At 31.5% G+C, this 17,676-nt stretch overlaps 1 protein-coding gene across 2 annotated transcripts in view; it reads left to right on the forward strand.

Annotated features, from left to right (window-relative positions):
- The first annotated feature begins 1,053 nt into the window (after positions 1–1,053).
- LOC127706629 (pleckstrin homology domain-containing family G member 7-like) overlaps positions 1,054–17,676 on the forward strand; it is a 150,787-nt gene continuing 134,164 nt past the window's right edge. The window contains exons 1-2 of one of the 2 annotated variants that reach the window (XM_052211320.1): positions 1,054–1,134; positions 4,655–5,213. In XM_052211320.1, coding sequence (XP_052067280.1) covers positions 4,826–5,213 — 388 coding nt within the window. In that variant the 5' untranslated portion in view covers positions 1,054–1,134; positions 4,655–4,825. Of the gene's footprint in view, positions 1,135–3,713; positions 3,839–4,654; positions 5,214–17,676 lie in introns of those variants that run through there. The other variant, XM_052211392.1, reaches the window with a different exon arrangement.

Here is a 17,676-nt window from a genome sequence, read left to right on the forward strand (position 1 = left end):
CACGTGACAATAAAAATGAAGCATACATCAGGCCATTAGTTTTATCGTTTGAATTGTTTTATTGAATATGTCATTTTGGGGCCTTTTATATAATGCTATGCATGCTCATTGTTGAAGGCAACGATTGAGTGAATTTTTAGGACTTTTGCCGACGCTGAAACGTTTAATATTCAAATTGATGTAAGGTGCTAATTTGTTTGGCTTATTGTTGATCAAGAAACTATGCACATTAAATACGCCTTAAAATTATTGATTGTTTGTTTACGTGCCAAATATTCTTTTCTCCACTCATGAAACAAATTTTTGATGAAGTATTAGTATAATATTTATTATTTTTTTATTAAAAGTACGGTTTCAACACTATAATATATTGAAAGATGTTCTAAGACAGTTCCGCCTTTTCAATTTTCAAGTCCAGTTGCTTTCAACAATTTATCAAAAATGCGTAAATGAAAAAAGTACCATAATCTTACTACTTTGATGGATGATTTCTTCAGTACTAACTATTAGCCAGCAAGTATATCTAACCAATATAGATAAATAGAAAGCACACTTTTACGGCATCAGACTATACAAAGAATAAGAACAGTGGAATAATTGATAATGATACAACCAAATATAGTACCATTTGTAACAAAAACTATTGATTGAAACAAATACGAAGCCTTTTATAGACAAGACTGATTCATTTATCCACAGAATAAATTGTGTCAAAGCTAAATTCGTTTTAAACAAAAAAATCAAGAGGACTGTTAAGTTAATGTAAGTGACAAAGGGACGAACGGAAGTACTTGTATGTTTTTCGTAAAAATACAATTATAGAATTTTATCATTTTTTTACAACACAGTAATGAAACTATTACTGTAAAAATAATTGTGTAGATAGAATAAAAAATAGACGATTTTCATTACAATTACATATCGATATAGACACGGTATACAATAAATAATGTTTAATCAACGATTTTAGAAATCACGTGTTCATGCTTGATAACAGTGGATGATCAGGAGTAATAATCAATTACTGACTTTTTTCACAATAGGTGTGACGTAAGCACGATTGACAGTTCTGACACACTGCAAGTTTTACATGTTAAATAGACACATTTTTGGACAAAAATAGTGCTTATTTGGGTAAGTTTTTCATTATATTATGGAGAGAGAGAGAGAGAGTTGATATTATATGTATTTGGAGTAATAAAAAGCTTATTGGAACATTTTTAAAAAATACAGTGTATATGTATCATTATAGTGTACATTGTACGATAATTGTAATTGTATGTAATCTGCAATTTCATGTTATTTAAAAAACCCCTGAAAAAGAACAATGAACATTGCTCAGTAACATTGTCATCAAATGCAGAACATCAATGATCATAACTTCATTATGTGTTTAAACATTGAAATGTTATTACGAAAGCAGAATTAAAATTTTGTACCCTAGACGCTCGTTTTGTCTACAAAAGACTTCAGCAACCAACAATCAATCAATCTACAAAAGACTCATCAGTGACGATGGAATCAAAAAAGTTAAAAAGGCCAAATAAAGTAAGAAGTTGAAGAGCATTGAGGACCCAAAATTCCGAAAGGTTTTGCCAATTAAAGCTAAGGTTATCTATTCATGGAGTAGAAAATCCTTAGTATTTCGAAAAAATCGGTTGTTTTGTAAACAGTTAATTCATAATTAACCATACCACTGATAAAATCATGTCAACACTGCATGTAAAAGGGAAAAATAGCGAGGTCACTTAACTAGCGATTCACACTTAAAATGTAGTGAATCTTTAGAATATCAGAGATGTTTATTTTTTAATTAAAAGAATCTCAGACTGCATTTTATACACAGTCTTATACATGAATATAAAAAACATTAAAAGAAAATTACAGAAAAATGTCGCATATTGATATTTTAAACAAATCACATTGTATAAAATATGTGATAAAATAATAAGGTATTATTTATAATTGACAGTCTGTTGACAAACCCAACTATCCGAATCAATGTTTTCTTAAAAAACAGTATTTTTGGGGTCTGCTAACAAAATTTCTTCTCGATTACTTTCATGTGTTTTTCAGCAATCTATACCGCGTTTTTGAGCTATAATTGCTAAGCTTTTTTACTGTGAATCATACGTGGACTTTTAAATTTAGATTAGACACAAAGTTTCTCTCTCCAGATAATGGAGTTGCAACATTTGATTAATTAACCTTTACTCGGGTATAAATAACGCTTTAAAGTACAAGTCCTGTGATTGAAGGAAATAATAAGAACAAAGTTTAGAAAAGAGCAATGCAGATATTACGAATATCGTGTTATCTAATTAAATTTAAAACTCTCTGATTTTAACCAATATTTGTCTGACATAGACATCGCGAAGACATTATTGTATTACAACATATTAGGTTTGTTAGGAATGGACCTTTTGATAGTCTCGTTTTTATCGGAACCGTCTGTACTCCACTCTTCGACGACTGTACGTTTATTCAAAATTAGGTTTCATGTAAGGGATTCTCAAGAGGAATGAAAAAAGCAAGTTCCATTCATTCGGCTGTTGTCTGCTCTATGGTCGGGTTGTTGTCTCTTTGACACATTCCCCATTTCCATTCTCAATTTTATTAAACTACACTTTCCGCTTTAAAGATGGCATTCGCAATGAATCGCTCAAATTAGGTGACTCTGTAGATCGCATTTATCAAATTGTGCTAGAGGGATTTTAAAGTATTCCATGAATATAGTTTTTCCCATTTCACTTCTTGACTACATCTTGAAATTGGTTTTGTATTCAGTTTAGAACTGAAATTTTCTAAAAAAAAGAGATAACTTCAACTCTCACAAAGTGAACTAATCATATTGAAGTAGTAACATTCAATCAGCGTATGCATTTAAAGTACATCATGTCGCTAACACGGTATTTCTGAATTTCGTTGATAAATAATATTAGTAGCACATCAACCAAGGGTAAATTACCCTTTGAAAAACAGGAGTTAATCTGCTTACAATAAGAAAATATGAAGACGTGCTATGCTTGACAATGAAACAACTATTCACCAGAAGGCAAATTCATACAACTATAGGACACATTACGACCTTCAACAATGAAAAACCCGTATAGTAAGATATAAAAGGTCCGGCATTACAATATAAAATAAGGAGATATGGTACGATTATCCGACAGAATCCAAATGTTTCATGAAAAATATTTGCAGTCACATCGTTAATAAGTATTCAGTAAAGCATTAGAGAATGAGAGTAACAGATGAAGTTTATCCGAATTTCATTTGAAAAATACAGATATTTACACATGATATTGTGTGTCACTCATATAACTAGGTCGTGACCTACTGCACCAAACCATGACAAAATCACTACGCTAAACATTACTCGGCATGGCAACGCTGCTACTCGAGTCCGTTGGACGGATGTGTTATAAAGAGAAACACATTCTTCATGAGCGTAATCAGTTTATGATCTACTTCTTTTATAACGTTTATATTGCTAGTGTAATTGTATTCAACCGAACAACGAACAATATTGGCAATTGGTTTCGATCTATCATATCAATAGAAAAGAATTAGCACATTTCATATATCCTGTTCATAACAAACTCTTAGAAAACGATTTTTGATTTATGCGACAAACTATTGGCTAAGAAAATTTAAGGAATCATCTGGTTAAGTTTAAAATGGATTTATCGCTGTCGACTTTACAATAACTTTGATAAGGATTAGTCAATAACTCTAATGGTGTAGTCCGTTCTCCATTAAGATAAATTGCCTCCATCGATGATATATTCCTTGTAGGGATTCAATTAACTCCAGTTTCTCGGTTATTGAAAAGGTAAGCAACTTTAATTCAAATGTATGATAAATTTTTATATTATTATTTTAGTATGTATACGTTTGTCTTAAAAGTTTTTCAATTATAAGTTTTCATATTTTGAATTTGACGAGTCAGTTATGACCAAAACCGGAAAGAAAAAAGCTAACATACACAGTTTATATTATATACTCCATGATACCATCAAATTTATCATAGTCTAACGTAAAATAAGGTTAAATTACTGATTAACGCCCCCTCCTAAATCATTTTAAGCTTTTATTTTGCAATGACCATAATATCCTGGTGTAAATTAGATATACCCATTCATTGGTTGTATCTACACGCAATACAATGAAGGAAATTAAATGCTATCACGTGACAGTATAGTTTTCGTTATGTTCATCAGGAAAACTATTAATGCAAGACGGATCCAAAAACTTTGAAACTACGAAATGAAGAATTAATGCAGGTTCAAACGAACCAAGAAAAGTGGTGCACTCGAATTCAGAATTTCGTGTTATTCCATATACCATCGAACAGTACAGATAGATAAAATTGTTTCTATTTTTAAATAATGTGTCTAGAAATAATATGAGTACATGGATGTTGGTCATTGATTCGTTGGTTTTCTTACATTGTTCAAGCCCATGTTTTAGTACGGACTATTTTGGAATACTAGATGTTTAATTACGGATAAAACACTTTAATGGTAAAAATAGTATCTCTTGCGATTAAATATTCTGAATGACAATGGTAAACATACGTCATTCAAATAACTGATACTTACTGCGCAGAAATGATAAAATTTAATTGATATAACTTATTTATTTTTAGAAATGAATGGGAATGGTTTATTACTGGAACAAAACATTTAAAGAACAACACATAAAGGCATTCAGATCATCATAAATTGTGTAATCCTGTAATTCAAAAAAAAAAAAAAAAAAAATTTGAAAATTGACAAATTCAGCAGATAACGTTCGAAAATCAACCACGATTATAACAATGCCACGCGTTCATCCGAACGAAAAGAAAGACGAGAAAAGTAAACGATTCAGGCTAAAATCGAAGTCTTCTGAGTCAAAGGAAGAAAGTTCGGAGTCGGAAGAAAGTTTATACAACTCTTGGAAAAATAAACTGAAGAGACTCAAACGAAACAGAAGAATAAACAAGACTGAAAAAGATAATCAGCTCCAAACAGCGGAAAAATCAAAACCTAATGGAAGTAATCCTATTAAAGGCAATGTAAAGACTAAATCGAGGAAAAAAAATAAAGAAAATGGAGAAGTTGACTGGGAAAGTAAAACACCATTTGTTTTTACCTTTTCCCCAAACAGTTTCCCACCGATTGCAGAAGCAGAAGAAACGTTCTTTATTGAGGACAATATTCAAGGTAAGCTTGCTGTTGTTACCTTATCTATGCATACACATTTATTAACATTTTCATATATAACAATTGCTGGACTCTTTTATTGAAAATTCCTCTTTTTGTTTTGCATATTAGAAGAAAGGGTAATCACTCATAAACTTTGGGTTTACTTTTAGTGTTTATATACATTCTGGGCTTTAATTACTGAAGTTCAAGGATCTAGATTTTGTTCATTTTTCTTACTGTATGATAAGGATAATATGCATGGGTTAGATTCTATTACAATTTTATCGCTTAAACCAGATTTTAGTCGCGAAAATAATGTAATGTCCGTATAATGATTGTGTATCAGTGTTATGTATATAGGCTATTATAGCATGAGGTCATGCAAGTATAATAGTGATGGGCTTACCAAAGACATTGTGCTGTTTTCATCCAATTATAGTAAGAGGTTCGCAAATACTGTTATTATATGACTATAAAAGTTCTCTTTTCTCATGGGCTCAAAGTGTAGGGAATCTTCTTTGATTAAACGTTATATTCACCGCGGGAAAAATCACAAGAGGTCAATATAAGATTTAGAACAGCGTAACGTGTACTTATAAATAGTTTTTCCTAGTCAACGTCAATAACGTAGGCGTATCACGTCATGTAAATTCTCATTATTCTCCTTCTTTTTTTCGATGTTATTTTTTTTTTCGAATAAATCTTTTATTGAATATTTCAACTTATAAAACTTTAGCATCTGCCAAAGCAGATAATAGTTTAGTATAAAAGGAGCAGTTAAATATCTTGAACAAATACTAGAAATTGGAGAGTGATAAAAAAGTAATAAAATAAAACAATTGTTGACTTTTGATATCAGTTGATACTATACAATTACTGTCTTTTGATGAGGTAAATATGTAGTTTTATTGACTTTTGAAAAACTGATATTCACTGAGGCCAACGGCCGAAGTGAATATCAGTTTTTCAAAAGTCAATTAAACCACATATAATAATTTACCGAAACAAAAGACAGTTATTGTTTTATTCCATATTCCGAGAGAAATGTATGTAATTGCAATTATTTACAAAAACAATTGTACATCAAACGTTTTTTTACCAAAATTATGCACGTAAAAGCACGCGACGTTTTGCGCGGTGAATATACTTTTTCCGCAGGTGAATATGCTTATTTATTCAAAATCCCATTCATATAGAAAAGCCTACTAAAATCTTATCAATATGGAATAAAATGATTTATCAACCCCATATATGAGACATTCACTCTCGGTCGTTGGCCTCAGTGAACATCATATCTCTGGGGTTGATAAATCATTGTATCAACCTCATCAAAAATCAATAGTTGTATAATGTCTTCTTAAAAAACTATATATATTATAATTTGTATACAACACATTTACATATATTTCTTACTTAAATTAAAAATGTAAGATTGGCACTAATCATGGCACTGACTGTCAACCTGCATTGTGTTTATGACTGTCGTATAACAGTCTGTTTAGATAGTAGTTACATTTATCGACGTTCCCATTGTCTGTATCACTCTGCTCTGCTCTTCATAAAATTGCATATCAGGACTTTGTGACGTCAAATACGTTAACCCGGCCTAAATAACTTTGACCGACGTCATAATAAATGAACCGACGTTGATAAGTTTGGCCCAAACTTATCAAGTCATCTTCAGTTGAGCGGAAAAAGAAAAACACTTGTTTCTATTATGCAAACTACACACATACAATCCGACTTTTTCATATTTTATATTGTAAAATATCAGCTGCTAGACACAATATGAATCCGTTTTGAACTCGTTTGCTGCGCTCACTCAACGAAAAGCTTCATCTTGTGACTCGCAGCTGATATTTTACAATATCAATATGCAGACAACCTGATAATCGGTACGTATGTAGCCATTGTAGAACAGATAACTATCCAAATATCCAAAATGGAATGTGCCGAGGCAGTCTTGGTGTCTCGTCAATTATTCCTCGTTATCGTTACTGTTGCAAGTATATAAACCACAAAGTATTTGCATCCTTTAAAAAATAGAAATTCAAGTTTTATTTAAGGAATGACTGTAATATTTTTTCTGTCTAAGAAGAAATGCATAAAAATGTGGTGCAGACTGAATAATCCGCGTAGCGGGTTATTTAAAAGTGTGCACCACATTTTTTAGGTTATTTTGAATAGACAGAAAAAATACCACAGTCATTTCTAATGATTTAATTCTAAATTCCATTTTTTAGGAGTAAATCATAAAAAAAACGTTGATGACTTCACGGTCACATGACAAAGTTATGTGTATGAGCTGATAATCAAAAAACTTTCAGCCAATCAGAAGACGTGTTACATTCAAAATTAAATTAGTAACCAATGATCCTGCCCTTAGCGAAATGTTTAACCTTTTAAATCCTGTACTTTGTCAAAGACTTGGGTACTGATTGCCATGTCACCATATTTTCCCAGAGAACACCAACTCATTGAAGCCTATATACGGAAATAACGTGATTGACAAAAATACAGAAGCAATTAAGGTTTTATTTGCATCTTTGTTGTAGGCTAATATACATAAATTAATTTACCACAAATATTCGCATGAGAAAGGAAATAACACAGTCATGTGATGATTAGTTCAAGGGAAAAGTCAACACAAATAGAGAATCAAAAATGAAAAAAAAAATTCTTTGTGCTATCATGGTCAAGGATGGATTATAATTTGTACACCTCCGTCCTTCAAATAAAAAATGAAAAGATAATACAAGATATGATATATGGGGACACGTGTATTGATACAATAGAATTCGCGAACATCGATGTACGTGCTGAGAAAAAGGAAGTCGAAAATACATTAGACCTCTAATAAAATATTTTGACTAAGAGTGCATTTCTTTCTAGCACAAACGATGCAAACGGCTAAGCGGGCACATGTTTTGATCATTTGTTTCTAACATACGTTTGCAAAGTTTACATAAACTTTGACAAACTATGCACTCGCTAAAAGTGCGTCTACAGTTTGTCTTTCATCGTTTGTTAGTACGAACGCTACATTTGTTTCTAACTTCAACCTTGAATTTAAGTAAAATTATAAGAAAACATTGGAACAATCTGCAAAAAGACAAACAATGCAGTGAAATCTTCGCCCTAGTGCCTATCATATCGTATAAACGTAACAAAAATATGAAAGAATAACTTGCTAAATCAAGGCAATAGTTGGGAGACTTTGAAAAGGGATCAATGCTTTAACAGTCTAAGCAAAAAATCCCGAAACACTGTTAGTAATAATCTTAATTATAGGCAACAAACTTTCATACATATGAAATAGAAAAAAACGGTGTAAAGTCTTGAGATTTATTACTATGTTGGTTGAAGGAACCGCATTTAGTTATAGCCGCGTAATAAGTCTGTTTACCAACAACATGTGCATGCATTATTGGAAGTTCAAAACAGGGACAGTAAACACTGATTAAACGATGTATTTGTTTCTACTTTTGTATAGCGTTTAGCAAACGATAACAAACGCCACACAACTTTTACAAAATTTAGGTTAGAAAGAAATGCACTCTAAATATGCAATGGGTAGGAGAACTGTTAGTATACAATGATTGTTTACTATAAATCTTGATTTAACATTAAGGTTATACATTTCTAATACGTGATCTTTATTATATTAATAGGACGTATTGAATTTAACCAATTGTATATGGAGCACGGGAGCGGATCCAGATCATCAATAATTTCCCATGATATCGGTTGCTATTCTTTGACATTTTTGAATTTTTCTAAAAGCCTCGTTGTTTTGGTTTATGCGGAAATTCTGAAAACGATATAATACTAGACTTGGTTGATTCTGAAAACGATATAATACTTGACTTGGTTGATACCACTTCTTCATATCTTTCATATTAAACAGCAATATCTTATCATACTCCAGCCAAATAGCAAATTTCTTCCTTTTTACTAGTGTTTCTCAATTGTTTTTCATCATCCTTTACACATATACTGGTCACCATTTCACCAATATTTCAAACAAAAATAGCTTGTTGCATGATCCAAACATTAACTACTTAGCCTCCTCCGTACAAGTTGGATATTCGACACCGCCCCAACAATAAGATTGGTCAATTATCATTTTGACCGTTCCTCGAATGTATTTGTGGTTCAATTCATAAACTTGAAACATAACTTCCAAATCGTAATGGATTCCAGTGATAGTTATGCCAGACAATTGAATAGTCGAAGAAGTAAATACACCAGACGGCAAGGACATTGCTACAAATTTTAATTAGAAAATGACTTGTCTGTGAATTCTCACACGACATCTATCTGTAATGATTAAAGCGTTGCAAGACATCTGTCGCATCCCAGGCCGAATAAGGTGCTTTTTCTCACCAGGTTCAAAAAGGTGCAATTTTTGTTTGAAAATTACATAATTCATTTAATAACTGCTTGATAGAGGAACTTGATATTGTCATTTACCATGGATATTCATATGCCACGTTGACATTTACTATAAAGTATAAAGAAAAATCCTTTCAAATAATTTTTCTGTTTTATAATACTTTATATAAGACGAGGACCTGGATCTTTATTTACTCTAGAGGATACGAAAATTATATGTGTCCTTACATACTGTCTTTGCAAATTTTTGCATGAATTGTTTCACGCAATATCTGTCAAATTCCTTAAATCTCTTCATTACTTTACGGATGATGTGAATTGTGTTTGGATTAATATTACACAAATCTTTGACTACATATGTTGATCTTCCAATAGGAATACTAGTAAACCATTAACCCAGTGCATTTACATAAGGTTCATTATCCTAAACGGTATAGGTAAATTGAATGAATTTATACAACTGTGTTTCAAATAAAACTAAAAATATCTTCATTGTGCAAGGAATAAAAAAATCTTATTGTTAAAACCACTTTGATGTAAACCAAAAGTGCTGATTTATTTGATTAATTAGAACTGACATTCTCTACTGCATCAAGTGTAAAACGCGAGACAGTTAGATTTTCAAATTTAAAACGCGAGGCTTGTTTCATGTAGATGATAAGTAGATAACGTTAATGTTTCTTTTCCAATGCTCTGCACTAAGTTGTGTTAATTTTATTTGACGTCATAAGGCATAGTCGCCCTTTTTTCGTGACGACACAATAGCAATTTCAGAGGAAAGCAAGACGTTATAATTGTATTTTGACCAATGAAGAACTGATATCAAACGAACCATATATAGAGGAGCATATCTGTACATATTATATTGAGTGAACGCAGATGAAACAATTGGTTTGTCTGTTTTATTTGATATAGCTTTGTTAGAGATGAGGTGAGATCAGTTCTATAATTTGTCACCATACAAATATATTAGGAGGAGCTTGTGTAAAATTGTTTTATTAGTTTTCATTTCTTTGATGAATGCACTCTTGAAGGATAATATAGAAATAAGAAGATGTGGTATGAGTGCCAATGAGACAACTCTCCATCCAAGTCACAATTTGTAAAAGTAAACTATTATAGGTCAAAGTACGGCCTTCAACACGGAACCTTGGCTCACAACGAACAGCAAGCCATAAAGGGCCACAAAAATGACTAGTGTAAAACCATTCAAACAGGAAAACCAACGGTCTAATCTATATAAAAAACGAGAAACGAGAAACACTTATGAACCACATCAACAAACGACAACCACTGACAATCAGGTTCCTGACTTAGGACAGGTGCAAACAAATGCAGCGGGTTTAAACGTTTTAATAGGCGCCAACCTTCACCCTACCTGAAACAATAAACCTTGAACTAACTTTCGAAAACATTGTAAGATAATAAAAAATACATTGGATAAAAGGTATTGCGCATATTTGCTGTTATTTGTTTTTTATGAATGCAATATAATTTAAAGCTGTAATTTTTTTTGAAATGCCTAATTATCAAAGTTCTGTTCCATCAGAGTACAAATCAAATAAATAAAAAAACAAAACAAAACAAAAAAATACAGAACGTTATAAGTCGTTGCCCTCTGCTCTTTCCATGAGTTAATGAAAGGATATATACCTAATTCTGTATTGAACGCAAAAAGTACAATAGTCTATACAGACCTTGAAAAGTAAATTGAAACATCTTTTGGCATTTAATTGGTTTCAGTCTATCAACCTTTTCGGTAAATTGATGGAAAGTAGTCTGGTAAAATATTGCTTTGAATGTTAAAATGAATTGAAGACCTATTTGATTTGAAATCCAGTTTAACTAAGCTTGAATAACCAATAGTTCGGAAAGTTTCCTTGATTATGGAACTTGTTAAAGTGTAAATAACTAATTTGTAAGAGGTTTCGAGTCATTAAAGACTAAATCAAGAGGGAAAACTAGAAAAATAGAAATGCTTCACTTTTATGATTGTGTTTGTTGTATGATAAAAAATAAAATAACAAAAATACCGAACTCCGAGGAAAATTCAAATCGGAAAGTCCCTTATAAAATGGCAAAATCAAAAGCTCAAACACATCAAACAACTGTCATATTCCTGACTTGGTACAGGCACTTCCTTGCGTAGAAAATGGTGGATTAAACTTGGTTTTATAGCTAGCTAAACGTCTCACTTGTATGACAGTCGCATAGAATTCCATTATATCGACAACAATGTGTAAGAAAAACAAACAGACATAATTGGTAAAAATGTCAAAAATAGGGGTACAGCAGTCAACATTGTATTATAATCTTAATAACTATAAAAACAAACAAATATGTCAACAAAGAAAAACAAAATGGCATAAAGACAAAGCACAAAGGCAAAAATGAAAGACAAGAATACAAAATCTTGCTATAACAGCTATCATATGATCTAAACTAAACGGACATTATTGTATGAAAACAGAAATATTCCATAACTGCCAGACGGATAATAAGCTACCCAACGACACATGTTAACCACTTAAAGATCCCAAGCGGTCCTCAACTATGGCAAAAAAAAAACACACAATGTATTATATCCGAAGTATAATACAAATTTTGGGTCGAAGCTTGTATGTAAGCATTTCTGATATAGAAAAAAACCCATTTGTATCAAAAAACAAACTCTCCATGGGAATGGTATATATAATATGTTATGAATCGATAGAACTTCGAATAGTAAAAAAAGGAAACGGGAGATTTTTCCAAATATTGTAAAGGGAACTCCAAAACAAAAATCAGGTAAAAAAAAACTATTTTCATAAAATCATTTCATTGATAAATGGTTTGCAAATGACGTATCTTAGAATGACTGATTATTGTATGCCTAAACTTCCAGTGTTTTGTTGTTGAATTTCAAACGATTTAATAGAAAACTGTGAGGCAAAACGATGATTCTCCCCTTTGTATTATATAACAAAACCCTTCGTCAATCTGTTTACAGACACAGACAAGATAGGAGAATAATGCTATAGATCGAACGTTTATATTATATAATAGAGACAGTAATGAGCAATTGTTATGTTGCTGGCATGTCAGAACAATACACCAGCTGACTGTTTATTCTATATTTACATTGCTATTGCCAACATAAATTGCATAGTTTAACGTCAATGTCATTGAACTGAACCGTGTTTTAATAATTTTCCTTTTATGTTTGCAAATTAGTTGTAAGTTCTGAAGATTTGTGTTATTCAATATTGAGATTTGTGCACTGATTGTATTCAAGTCGATTTATGGAATAAATGCATTAAAATGGTATTACAAAGCATTGGAGATCTAATAAGGTGACATTTTGCTTGATCTTTCAATGTTTTATGTATGTTTGAATAAGCAACATGCTCTGTTATGATCTAAACAAATGACTTCTTTCAACTGAACCAGTTTACTATGTGGATATTACTGAACTTTATAGCTCATAAACGTACTAAAAAAAACCAACTCGAAACTGTTTGCATTAAAGTATTGCTATATCATTTAATTGCAGTAAACAAATGAAGAACCAGACAAACTATCTGATATGTTATTATAAATTCTATACCATCTCTCAATGTAACCCTAAAATAATACATCGAATATCAATAAACCACATATGTGCATTATATTTTCCTCTGAAATCAATTACATGGTTACCAAAAACTATCAGGCTTCGCAAATAAAAAAACGGGGACACTTTTCAAATTGTTCTCAAGGGCAAAATATATAAGAGTTTTAATTTAGCATTGTTTCAGGATGAACTTACACTGCATTGCACGATCGAATCAGCCAATCATATCATATTCGATAAAAATGTTAATGCCTAGCAACAATCCTTTGTTTTCTTTTCATACTAGAACTTATGAACCATTTCAAATATATAAGATACAATGCAAGACCAAAATTAAACAACACAAAACATATTTTATTTATGTCCTGAATGCAACCAAGCTGTTAATACTCTCTCTCTCTCTCTCTCTCTCCCTCTCTCTCTCTCTCTCAGTTTGATTTTTGAAGACCGTAGGTTGGCATCTATTTGTCTTTTTTTTGTATTGTTTGATTATTATCCTATTAATTGACGTGTATGCCATTTTCCTTTCATTGATATCCTGTTTGATCCTGCAACATTTCACTTTTATACTTATGGAATAATTTTCAAAATGCCGAACTTAACTGATGTTATAGATTTTACTGTTATTCTTTTATTGCCTTTCTGTATTATTACACCTACATGAATCTTAATCTAATATATATAAAGAAGGAGAATGACTTGTTATCATAAAGCGCAAAGCAGTATTTAAGTTTATTGTACAGTGAACTATATATTATGGAAAATAATTTTCTAGACTTGTTGAAGACCGTATGTTGACCTCTGGGCTTATGCTGACCTGTAGTCGTCTCTAAATTTTTTCGAGTTGTTTGATATTGCTGTTCCATTGACGAATATCCTGCATCTTCTCTTCTTTATATTAACGGGATTTCGATGTTTTTATCTGATCTTTAAATCTTTTCATTCTGAAATCTTCAATCTTCAGTACATCTCCATCCCCCCCCCCCCTACCGAACGACTGTCAATTTGAAGACAATCGTAAAAAGTACTGTTATATAATATATATGAAGTCCTATATATGTAATTTAATCATTCAAGTTATATAAAAGTGTGCACGACACACATTTTATAATAATCAGTCATCAGTAAGAAGTTTGTGATGCCAAATAGTTGAAAATGCTTAGTTTCCAAATTATTTTTTGCACAGAATTCCGCTTAAGCCGGTGCTAGGGGCGGTCTTAAACTTGCAGTGAGGTGAGAGTTTTTTTGCTCCGTGTTGAGGTCTCACTGTGACTTTGAGATGAAGAACAGCAATAAAAGCGCTGTTCCTTTGCTTTTTGTATGTTTTTTTTTGTGCATTTACTGATTTTTTTTGTCATCGATGGATACCCCATATCCTTTGTTTTTCTATTAGATTAAAAAAAAATCCATAAAGGGCATAAACTGAAGTAAAACAGATGTGAAAGTATCATCCGCCAAATTAGAAACAAAATTATAATACTGTCATTAGTGCATAGATTCTTTTTTATTCTAGTAAAAGAACCATTTTATGGTACATTCTGCCATTTTGCTTTACAAATAAAAATGTAATGGATTGCAGTTATAAAAATAAACATTAAGTCGTTAAAACAATCAATGCAAGATATAAAAATATACAGACTATGGCGGGAAATATATAATATATTTGGTCTCGTTACGAATCAAGAGAAACACTTGGAGAACCTCGTTTGTCTTCATGTTTCTAAAGCTCGTATAAATAATATTATTTTTAAAACATGTTCGTATATTATATATCTATTGTCTCATGTATCGTCTTGATTTTCATCACATCAGTGTTTGTACATTTAAACACCTCAATTTGTAAATGAAAAATTAAAAAAAAAATGAAACACCTTACTAAAACTTTATATTATATAACAACATGAGTTTTATTGCTTATTGAGATTTTATTAACAATTTATTACCTAAGAACAGGAGAAATAATTGATCTTGCTATTTCATATATTCTTTCAGTCGCTATTAATTAAATCTCTTATCAGATATAAAAACAAAGAACTGTCACAAAAAAATGGTTGAAATAACATATATTAAATTGCTGGGGACAAATGGCTTCCGCCTGAATAACAAATTGTGATAATATTTTCATTATCTATCAGAAGCACCTGGTATACTGTCTCATTAATGCTGCTTTACGTCTCATTCGTGTAGCTCTTTTTTTCTGTTTATGCTTCCGGAGATATTGTATATGCAATTGAGCTTGGGATTTTTATACAAAAAATCGATATCGTCACTCAAAAGCCGTACACGCAATGTGGACCAATGTGCAATGTGTATAATGAATTACTGCACAAATCTTGAAATAAAGCCCATTCTATAATACCAATACGTTAAATTAAATTGCCCCAAAAAGTAAAACACTGTAATACAAAATTAAAGAAGGAACTTACACAATCCAAACTAACTGTGAGAGTGAACTCAACTTCGTTTCGATATGATTAGTCAAAACTTTCTCAACTGATTCTTACAGTTTGTGCTTATGTTAGTCTCTTACACCTCTGTCTCAGGTAAGATGGTCGACCTAGAGCTAATATTGAGCGCACACAAACACAATTTTACCTCTTCACATTCTGTGTATGCCTAACCCTAGTAAGAAGCCTGTAATTAAGTGGTTGTCGTTGGTTGCTGTCTATCATATTTGTTTTTCTTTTATTGTTTTGTACATATATCAGGCCGGTGGTTTTCAGGTTTGAACTGTTTTACCCTTTGTTTTGCCGACCCTTTTATATCTCACTGTAGGATGGGGTTTTACTTATTTTTGAAGGCCGTATTATGACTTTTAGTTGCCTACATCTACGTCAGTTGATCTCTGGTGGATATTTTGTCTTATTGGCAATCATACCACATCTTCTCGTTTTTTATGTCAAAGACCCTGATGCACTATCGAAAGAGATGAGCAATTTATATTCTTTACTTATACATCCCTCGGATTTCAAATGTTTGGCATTGAGCGTTCCTGATGAAGGTAAATCCAGAAAAGCGCTTCGGGCGCATGCAATTATTAAACGTGTTGTTTTCTTTTTTTTTATATCCTGCATATGGTACCTGTCATATGGCTTCTGATAGAATCTACATATAGCTATTCCTTAGATGTGAGAATATGAAGCTATTAGAATAGTTAAAGCAATAACTGGTTTGTTATTTTTTAAAAGAAAGCGCGCAACGATAATTGACAAAACATCAATGTTAAATCTAAGTAATTTGATAAATAAATAATGCTTCACGAATGACAACTGTTCAATCCCTGACACTTGTGTTTAATATAAAAACACGCGAAATTCTCAAAGCACAATATTCAACATTTGAATTAACCTCGTTCAGCAAATGTTGCCAATGAACTCGACTCCAAAATGAGTTCCAATACAAAGAAATCGTCGTTCAATATTGAACCTTATCTTTTGGCTTGCACAATAATTTAGACTTCAGTTTTAGACACTTATATTAAGGTTCTTAACCTTGACTTCTAATAATTGATTTTATAAATGATTTGGATTACAATGAAATATCTACAACGTGAACAGCCCATTTTTTTATGAATGACATGTTAGAGCAAAATATAATGTAAATGTACATTATTATTGAGGATTGAAAAAATTACTCTTTCATTAATAATAGTTAATTATATTATAACCGAAGGCAAAGGACTACGACCTTCTGTAATTTAATAAAGAGGGTCTTACTATTAGATATTGTTTCGAATTCAAGAATCAAACCATTAACACTGAGTGATAGTTGTCCGTAAATCAAATTAAAAATATTTTATGTTGTTGTAGCGTTTGGTTATAATCACCGTTCAGCAAAAGAAATTAAACTTCACAAGTCAACAAATAGGATTATTTTCTTTCGAGTTTTTATTTTCACGCACATTGACAGAGCAAGGAATGCCATTCATGAAGCAAGGACCAAGCATTCATAATGGTCCAGTCCAGTCAAAACCTCAGTAACTAATTTTCAGTTCTGCTATTTTCTGATGTAAGTGACATCGGAATGGGATACGTTATCTACACTGTAACATAAAAAATATCAATCAAAATAATAAATAATATATTTGGTTTGTTAACGATTCTCGAAATCAGTCAACTACTATTGCATCACAAGTGAAATAAGGTAGAAAATTTCTATCAATCAACTTCAGAGTAAGCTTAATATAAAAGTAAACACTTTGAGAAGTATGAAGATGGATTAAGGCAACATATCTGCCCCTGTGCAAACACTCTGATTTTAAATGGAAGTGCAAAGCCTTTAGTCACGATCACACTACTTTGTATATAAAGCATACCTATCAGATTTATTTTTCAATTGTTCTCGCCCTGAATATGCTTGAAATACCGACAACCAGACGTTTAAGCAATGGTAATCAATAAAATATGACACAGCCAGACTGCAGTGATTGTTTCGATAAAAGACTTCAATATAATTTAATACAATTTTCTTTATAAAATATTTTTATTACCCGTT

This window comes from Mytilus californianus, unplaced genomic scaffold, assembly GCF_021869535.1.
Source record: "Mytilus californianus isolate M0D057914Y unplaced genomic scaffold, xbMytCali1.0.p SCAF_1, whole genome shotgun sequence".
NCBI classification, from domain to species: domain Eukaryota; kingdom Metazoa; phylum Mollusca; class Bivalvia; order Mytilida; family Mytilidae; genus Mytilus; species Mytilus californianus.